We start from the raw sequence: 10088 nt of genomic DNA on the forward strand, positions 1-10088 counted from the left end.
TGCCAGGATTTTTGCATCACAGCATTGAAGTGTAAGGGGAATCCAGTTTTATTTTAAGGATTGGAACTTTATACTTACCACCTGGGTCCTGTTTCAGTAATAGTGAAATCAGACCTTCTTGCGGAGTACCTGATAGTCTTGCCATTTTTATAGGAGTGGTTAAAACATGCTAATAATGGATATTTGGAGTAGGTCAAAGGTTTGATATACCTCTACCGGTATGCCATCAAGCCCAGGGGTTTTTCCGGACTGAAAGGATTTAATTGCCCCGAGGAGTTCCTCCTCTGTAATGTCACAATTCTTTCTGTACAGTTTTAAATTTTACATTGTTATTATTAGGGAAAAAAACTTTACAGGAAGCATCATTTAGTGGACATAGTGGAATCTGAAAATAAAACATATGCCTAAAATATTTAGCTTCTTCTTTCATAATATAATTTGGTGAATCATGGATGATTCTGTCATTTGTAACGAGTTTCTGCAAGTTCTTTTTGGTAGCAGTTGAATGTTCAAGAAAAATGGGTGCATTTTTCACGATTTTCCATCCTGTTCGTGTTATTTTTGTAATAAATTACACCTAAACATGAATAAGATTTTCTTCTAGCTTGTTTTGTGCCTCTATGGGACAGTTTTTATTGCTATCTGTGGTGTTGGCTCCTCTATTTTCGTTTGTTAGTCTAATCTCTTGACCTAATGATGGGTATTGTATTGAATGGCCTCTGAAAGTACATTACAATAAGGGGATCTGCTGTACCAATGTCGTGTGGGAAAAGTAAGTTAGAAATGATTAAGAATAGATTGTCATCCAGTTGATTTACATTTCAAATTTCCCCGCCAACGTGGAAATTCTTTAAGTTTTATGTGGATACCAATTAGATGGTGGTCTGGTCGTGTTCTGTCTCCTATCAACGCTTTTAAACTTTTGGTGCCAGAAAGAAGAACACAAAGTAGTCAAGACGACTAGTTTGATTAAGCCTCCATGTATATCTCAATAGGTTAGGAGTGGGTTTCCTGTGAACAATAAATATGATATTCCTCTTTTAGCCAAGTAACTGATTGTCTTTTTTTATAATCTCCTAAACATTACAATTCTAACTAGCTATACTTATTTCACCACTTACCATAAAGACACGTACGTTTCAGTTATTCTTACCATAATACATGCCAGTATACTTGCTACCAAAAATAAAACGCCTTGATGCCCAAGCTGTTATCCATATTTCCCAGAATCAATACCTGACCTCTTTCCCAGTAGCATTACCATGATATATGCACTTCTAAACATACTGTCGATGCAATTGACTAAGTAAAACTCCAATATCCCTCCTGTGAAAACTTCCCCCATCCCAGAAAGGGCTGTAGTCCCTGAGACTATCAGTAACGCTCCTTTAGCATCCTAAAAACCCAGATTTGGCGAGGCCCCAAAAAAATATGGACTGTCCCATGAATCCTGTTACATTGTTGCCCCCCTTTAAGCGCCCAGCCAAAAACCTAAGCCTATGGCATGACCAAGGGAGGTGCTCCTATTTGTAAATTAGCCAAATAACAGACAAAATAAGAATAATTAAAATAACATTAATAATGACAAGTGATTGCCGTTACTGCTGTTGGAAAATAAATAGGCTAAATACCAATGCTGGTGAGGACCATAACCATCCTCACCACCTTAATCACCACTAGGATCTTACCGACTATTCGGTTGTGATCCTCACCAATTACTAATAATGATGATACTACTAATCATAGTAATAATTCTAAGAACAATGGGAATCAGAAACATGATCATATTACTAGATATAATAATACTAGTAGTCATAGCCTAGTAATGTTATGATTTTTTAAAATTAGGTTAATGTTGCATAGGCTTACATTTTTATAAGTCATGTTTAAAAATATTTCTGACTACAGACCCGGGTTCATTCCCGGGCTGTGCCACAACCGGCCGTGGCCGGGAGTCCCATAGGACAGCGAACAATTGGCCCAGCGTCGTCCGGGTTAGGGGAGGGTTTGGCCCGGCGTCGTCCGGGTTAGGGGAGGGTTTGGCCCGGCGTCGTCCGGGTTAGGGGAGGGTTTGGCCCGGCGTCGTCCGGGTTAGGGGAGGGTTTGGCCCGGCGTCGTCCGGGTTAGGGGAGGGTTTGGCCCAGCGTCGTCCGGGTTAGGGGAGGGTTTGGCCCAGCGTCGTCCGGGTTAGGGGAGGGTTTGGCCCAGCGTCGTCCGGGTTAGGGGAGGGTTTGGCTGGGGAGGGCTTTACTTGGCTCATTGCGCTCTAGCGACCCCTTGTGGCGGGCCGGGTGCATGCAGGCTGACCTCGGTCGCCAGTTGATCGGTGTTTCCTCAGACACATTGGTGCTGCTGGCTTCCGGGTTAAGCTGGCGGATGTTAAGGAGCGCGGTTAGGTGGGTCATGTTTCGTAGGACGTATGACTCCACCTTCGTCTCTCCCGAGCCCGTTGGGGAGTTGCAGCGATGAGACAAGATCGAAATTGGGGTGAAAAAGGGGGGTAAAATACAACAACAAAAAATATCTCTGCTTTTTGGCTCAAATTGATCTTGACCACTGATATACACCAAGTATACAAAACATTATGAACACCTGTTCTTTCCATGACAGACTGACCAGGTGAATCCAGGTGAAAGCTATGATCCCTTATTGATGTCACCTGTTAAATCCACTTCAATCAGTGTAGATGAAGGGGAGGAGACAGGTTAAAGAAGGATTTTTAAGCCTTGAGACATGGATTGTGAATGTGTGCCATTCAGAGGATGAATGGGCAAGACAAAATATTTAAAAGCCTTTGAACAGGGTGCCAGACGCACCGGTTTGAACTGCAACGCTGCTGGGTTTTTCACGTGTGTTTGACTAACTCTGTGTTCTCAGGGTGAGCCGTTCAGGGACGTGATGAGGAGGATTCAGAGCATGCTGGAAATCCAGGAGAAAGAGTTTGAGAAGGTCAGCACTTTCTTCTCTCCATCTTCCTCAGTCTCTCTTTCGCTCTCTCCTTCTCCCCCTCTTCCCCTCTCTCCTTCTCCCCCTCTCTCCCTCTCTCCTTCTCCCCCTCTCTCCTTCTCCCCCTCTCTCCTTCTCCCCCTCTCTCCTTCTCCCCCTCTCTCCTTCTCCCCCTCCCCCGCTCTCCTTCTCCCCCTCTCTCCTTCTCCCCCTCTCCCCCACTTCCCCTCTCTCCTTCTCCCCCTCTCTCCTTCTCCCCCTCTCTCCTTCTCCCCCTCCCCCTCTCTCCTTCTCCCCCTCTCTCCTTCTCCCCCTCCCCCTCTCTCCTTCTCCCCCTCTCTCCTTCTCCCCCTCTCTCCTTCTCCCCTCCCCCGCTCTCCTTCTCCCCCTCTCTCCTTCTCCCCCTCTCTCCTTCTCCCCTCTCCCCCTCTTCCCCTCTCTCCTTCTCCCCCTCTCTCCTTCTCCCCCTCTCTCCTTCTCCCCTCCCCCTCTCTCCTTCTCCCCTCTCTCCTTCTCCCCTCCCCCTCTCTCCTTCTCCCCCTCTCTCCTTCTCCCCCTCTCTCCTTCTCCCCCTCTCTCCTTCTCCCCCTCTCTCCTTCTCCCCCTCTCTCCTTCTCCCCCTCTCTCCTTCTCCCCCTCTCTCCTTCTCCCCTCTCTCCTTCTCCCCCTCTTCTTCTCCCCCTCTCTCCTTCTCCCCCTCTCTCCTTCTCCCCCCTCTTCCCCTCTCTCCTTCTCCCCCTCTCTCCTTCTCTCCTCCCCCTCTCTCCTTCTCCCCTCTCTCTCTCCTCCCTCTTCATTGCTCTCTCCCTTTCCATGGTGTCCACCAGCTAAGGCTGGGATGCTGCTGGCTCTCACTCCCTCTCCCCACTTTGCACAAGGAGTGAAGGGAGCGTTTTGAAACACGCAAGCATACTGATAGTTGAGAAACATTTTTGGAAATGTAAACGACTACTGTTAGTGTTGTTTAAAAAAAATAGTCATTTCAGCTTTATGTGAGTATAAACAATGTATTTCTCAACTGTCAATATAAAGGAAATAACACTGCTTTACTAGTGGAGTATGTAATTGCGATATCATATTTACAGTTAGCAATACAGCTAATGTGTTTGGATTTCCCAGTTCCTCAGGTGGAGAATTATGTAGCATATTATAGGCTGGGACAATATTCACTAAAAACATGCAGGTACATTCATCTCTCAAAAATATCTCATTATCCGGGATCGTATTTTGACATGTTGCACATCAAAATATCCATCATACACTCCCAGAACGTGTTAGATTAAATGGCTAACTTCTTTAACGTCTTACTTGGCTAACTTCTTTAACGTCTTACTTGGCTAACTTCTTTAACGTCTTACTTGGCGCTGGTAAAGTCGGTCTAGAACCTTCCTGCTCAGCTACCTTGCTGCTAAGTAGAGCCATTTGATACCTAATTCACTGAATGAGGGAATTATTATATTAGACTTCTTGGTTGTAGTCTAATATTCTAATGTTCTAGTATAAGATCTCCTGGAGAGTTAACGGATGTGTAGGCTTTTGTTCCAGCCCTACTTTAACACCAGATTCTACAAATCGACTGCTCAACGGGACCTGGTTAAGCTGACTCGGATGTCTTTGAGCAGTGATTTAAGGCATTTCTTCCCAGTGGTATCGTTATGGTATTAAGTATCATTATACTAAGCTGGTATTGGTATCGATTCCAAAATTCTGAACACTTAAGAGTGTGATCTAGCTAATGATTAGCCCATTGGGGTAGCCTAAAGAAATGCAGATGGGCAACCCCATGCTTCAGCCGTCTATAGCCTATCCACTATGCTACTATATCCATCAGCCATCTATAGCCTATCCACTATGCTACTACATCCATCAGCCATCTATAGCCTAGCCACTATGCTACTATATCCATCAGCCATCTATAGCCTAGCCACTATGCTACTATATCCATCAGCCGTCTATAGCCTATCCACTATGCTACTACATCCATCAGCCATCTATAGCCTATCCACTATGCTACTATATCCATCTATAGCCTATCCACTATGCTACTATATCCATCAGCCGTCTATAGCCTATCCACTATGCTACAACATCCATCAGCCATCTATAGCCTATCCACTATGCTACTACATCCATCAGCCATCTATAGCCTAGCCACTATGCTACTACATCCATCAGCCATCTATAGCCTATCCACTATGCTACTACATCCATCAGCCATCTATAGCCTATCCACTATGCTACTACATCCATCAGCCATCTATAGCCTATCCACTATGCTACTACATCCATCAGCCATCTATAGCCTATCCACTATGCTACTACATCCATCAGCCATCTATAGCCTATCCACTATGCTACTACATCCATCAGCCATCTATAGCCTAGCCACTATGCTACTACATCCATCAGCCGTCTATAGCCTATCCACTATGCTACTACATCCATCAGCCATCTATAGCCTATCCACTATGCTACTACATCCATCAGCCATCTATAGCCTATCCACTATGCTACTACATCCATCAGCCATCTATAGCCTATCCACTATGCTACTACATCCATCAGCCGTCTATAGCCTAGCCACTATGCTACTACATCCATCAGCCGTCTATAGCCTATCCACTATGCTACTACATCCATCAGCCATCTATAGCCTATCCACTATGCTACTACATCCATCAGCCATCTATAGCCTATCCACTATGCTACTACATCCATCAGCCATCTATAGCCTAGCCACTATGCTACTACATCCATCAGCCATCTATAGCCTATCCACTATGCTACTACATCCATCAGCCATCTATAGCCTATCCACTATGCTACTACATCCATCAGCCATCTATAGCCTATCCACTATGCTACTACATCCATCAGCCATCTATAGCCTATCCACTATGCTACTACATCCATCAGCCATCTATAGCCTATCCACTATGCTACTACATCCATCAGCCATCTATAGCCTATCCACTATGCTACTACATCCATCAGCCATCTATAGCCTATCCACTATGCTACTACATCCATCAGCCATCTATAGCCTATCCACTATGCTACTACATCCATCAGCCATCTATAGCCTAGCCACTATGCTACTACATCCATCAGCCATCTATAGCCTATCCACTATGCTACTACATCCATCAGCCATCTATAGCCTATCCACTATGCTACTACATCCATCAGCCATCTATAGCCTAGCCACTATGCTACTACATCCATCAGCCATCTATAGCCTATCCACTATGCTACTACATCCATCAGCCATCTATAGCCTAGCCACTATGCTACTATATCCATCAGCCATCTATAGCCTATCCACTATGCTACTATATCCATCAGCCATCTATAGCCTAGCCACTATGCTACTACATCCATCAGCCATCTATAGCCTAGCCACTATGCTACTACATCCATCAGCCATCTATAGCCTAGCCACTATGCTACTACATCCATCAGCCATCTATAGCCTATCCACTATGCTACTACATCCATCAGCCATCTATAGCCTATCCACTATGCTACTACATCCATCAGCCATCTATAGCCTAGCCACTATGCTACTACATCCATCAGCCATCTATAGCCTAGCCACTATGCTACTACATCCATCAGCCATCTATAGCCTATCCACTATGCTACTACATCCATCAGCCATCTATAGCCTATCCACTATGCTACTACATCCATCAGCCATCTATAGCCTATCCACTATGCTACTACATCCATCAGCCATCTATAGCCTATCCACTATGCTACTACATCCATCAGCCATCTATAGCCTATCCACTATGCTACTACATCCATCAGCCATCTATAGCCTATCCACTATGCTACTACATCCATCAGCCATCTATAGCCTAGCCACTATGCTACTATATCCATCAGCCATCTATAGCCTAGCCACTATGCTACTATATCCAGCAGCCGTCTATAGCCTATCCACTATGCTACTACATCCATCAGCCATCTATAGCCTATCCACTATGCTACTATATCCATCAGCCATCTATAGCCTATCCACTATGCTACTATATCCATCAGCCATCTATAGCCTATCCACTATGCTACTATATCCATCAGCCATCTATAGCCTAGCCACTATGCTACTATATCCATCAGCCGTCTATAGCCTATCCACTATGCTACTACATCCATCAGCCATCTATAGCCTATCCACTATGCTACTACATCCATCAGCCATCTATAGCCTATCCACTATGCTACTACATCCATCAGCCATCTATAGCCTAGCCACTATGCTACTACATCCATCAGCCATCTATAGCCTAGCCACTATGCTACTACATCCATTAGGCTACAGGAGAAGGCTCATTGCTAAAATGACACACCTGCCTTATAATATGAGCCATGTAGGCTGTAGCCTTTGGTGAAAGGCCAGCACTAAATTACTACTTTTGGCCAACATGAGCTGACTTCTGGAGAGGAATATTAGCAGGTGTGTGGCATGCAGACCTCCCAAATTGGTATTTAAATTGCATTCCAAGTGGCATTAAAAAGTCTTAAATTCAACTTAATGGAACCTGCAGATTCTCGCTCTCTCTCTCACCTCTCTCTCTCGCTCACCTCTCTTCTCACCTGGGTCCTGTTCATTAGATACTTAACGAACTGAAGCGGGGAGAGACTACCTGGACCGCTTGTTTCCGTTTTCCCTTTTAAAATGTTTTGCTACTGTTTGGCCTAATGAATACCGCCCCAGTATTGCTTTGTTCCTCATAACAAGAGCAGGTATAACCAGGAGGGTTGAGTATAAACTGCTTTATGAATACTCACTGTGTTCTTTGTTTTGTCTGCAGTTCAAGTTTGCGATAGTGATGATGGGCCGGCATCAGTACATCACTGAGGATGAGTACGAGGTCAACCTGAAAGACTTCCAGCCACAGCCAGGTACCCTGCTAATACTACTAACTACTACTACTACTAACTACTACTACTACTACTACTACTACTACTACTACTACTACTACTACTACTACTACTACTACTACTACTACTAAGTACTACTGTGGTAGTACTGTGGTCCTCTGTAGCTCAGCTGGTAGAGCATGGCCCTTGTAACGCCGTGGTAGTGGGTTCGATCCCCGGGACCACCCATACACACAAATGTATGCACGCATGACTGTAAGTCGCTTTGGATAAAAGCGTCTGCTAAATGGCTTATTATTATTATTATTATTATTATTATTATTATTATTACTACTAACTAATACTACTAACTACTACTACTAACTTCTAACTGCTGCTACTACTACTACTACTAACGACTACTACTAACTAATACTGTCTCCTTGTCTCCTGAGTGGCGCAGTGGTCTAAGGCACTGCTGCGCAGTGCTAACTGTGCCACTAGAGATCCTGGTTCGAATCCAGGCTCTGTCGCAGCCGGCCGCGACCGGGAGACCCATGGGGCGGTGCACAATTGGCCCAGCGTCGTCCAGGGTAGGGGAGGGAATGGCCGGCAGGGATGTAGCTCAGTTGATAGAGCATGGTGTTTGCAACGCCAGGGTTGTGGGTTCGATTCCCACGGGGGGCCAGTATAAAAAAAACATGTATTCACTAACTGTAAGTCGCTCTGGATAAGAGCGTCTGCTAAATGACTAAAATGTAATGTAAATGTAATACTACTAACTACTACTACTAACTTCTAACTACTGCTACTACTACTAACGACTACTACTAACTAATACTACTACTACTAACTTCTAACTGCTGCTACTACTACTACTAACGACTACTACTAACTAATACTACTAACTACTACTAACTTCTAACTACTAGTTTTGCATGGTATACCAAAACTGAGAATAGAACATGAAAAACGGTTCGGTACTACACTTCTGTCAAATGTCTCGTGTCGTGTACGGATTGAGAGGATCCAGTCTGTCTAGTAATTTGTTTGAATCTTCTCAAGGGGGCAATAGCTAGCCAGGCAGTATATTTGCCACTTTTGAAGCAAGCGAGAGAGAATGCCGACAGCATGGCTTCTTCAAATGAAAACATTAGCTCCACGCCCGCAGCTTGTTGACAAAACTGTCTGCAGAAGTGAACTATGGGAATACTTTGATTACAGAGCAGATGATGAGGTCCAGCCCACCTAAACAACTAAACAAAAGGTGGAACAAAGCAGTGCAGTGCAAGGGGGAGGTTTAGTTCCAAAATGACAACATAGAAATATTTTACACATCACATTGTAACGTTGTCATTATTCTACTAAATTTGAATATTTTTTTGGGTTGACAATGACATGAACATGTGAGCATTATAATATGATTACCCAACCCAACAGTAAGGTAAAATGCACTCAGAACTTGACTACTTCACGTTTGTCTGGGCTTGCTAGCAGTAGCCACTAGCCAGCCAGCAGCCCTGGGCAGAGCATTGCACCCTGGGAAATGAAATGCACCCTGGGAATCGTAGTATGCTGTGTAAATTAGATTGTATTTCTATGGCATGTAGAGTAGATTATTGCAATATAGAAGCTTCAGAAATGAGTTTCAATGTGTGTTTTGTCATTTTGGAACTAAACTATTAATTGAATACATTATAATACTAAACCAGGTATCGCTATCAAAGTAACATCTGGTATCGTAACACTACTAACTACTACTACCACTACCACTACTACTGCCATTACTAAATACTACTGCTGCTACTACTACTACTACTACTACTACCAACACCACGCTTTCTCTCTCTCTCTCTCTCTCTCTCAGAATGTTAACTATGTTCTATGGTTGTCTACCATTCCTCCTCTCCCCTCTAGGTAACATGTCCCACCCTCGACCCTGGTTAGGCCTGGACCACTTCAACAAAGCCCCGAAGAGAGGGCGCTACACCTACCTGGAGAAAGCTATCAAGATCCACAACTGAGCACCCCTCCCTCCCTCTCTCCTCCTCCTCTCTCTCCTCCCTCCTCTTCCTCCTCCTTAACCCACCATAACCACAGACTGTAACCAACCAAGTGTGTGTCCTCCAGCTCTAACCCCCCTACAGACAGACACTGTGATGTCTCTGTCACATGGATCCATCCATCCATTAGCAGGCTGCTGCTGATGATGATGATGAAACTATACCACCTCTTCCTCCTAAACCCCTCTCTCCTCCCCCACACCACCACCA

General features: G+C 44.6%; 1 protein-coding gene across 3 annotated transcripts in view; it reads left to right on the top strand.

Annotated features, from left to right (window-relative positions):
* Positions 1 to 10088, top strand: part of LOC121551622 (ubiquitin carboxyl-terminal hydrolase 7-like) — a 73879-nt gene extending 63791 nt beyond the window's left edge. For all 3 annotated transcript variants that reach the window (XM_045216892.1, XM_045216893.1, XM_045216894.1), the window contains exons 29-31: positions 2878 to 2949; positions 7767 to 7857; positions 9733 to 10088. In XM_045216892.1, coding sequence (XP_045072827.1) covers positions 2878 to 2949; positions 7767 to 7857; positions 9733 to 9839 — 270 coding nt within the window. In that variant the 3' untranslated portion in view covers positions 9840 to 10088. The remainder of the gene's footprint in view (positions 1 to 2877; positions 2950 to 7766; positions 7858 to 9732) is intronic.

The sequence above is a fragment of the Coregonus clupeaformis genome, unplaced genomic scaffold (genome assembly GCF_020615455.1).
Source record: "Coregonus clupeaformis isolate EN_2021a unplaced genomic scaffold, ASM2061545v1 scaf0843, whole genome shotgun sequence".
In the NCBI taxonomy this organism is placed as follows: Eukaryota; Metazoa; Chordata; class Actinopteri; order Salmoniformes; family Salmonidae; genus Coregonus; species Coregonus clupeaformis.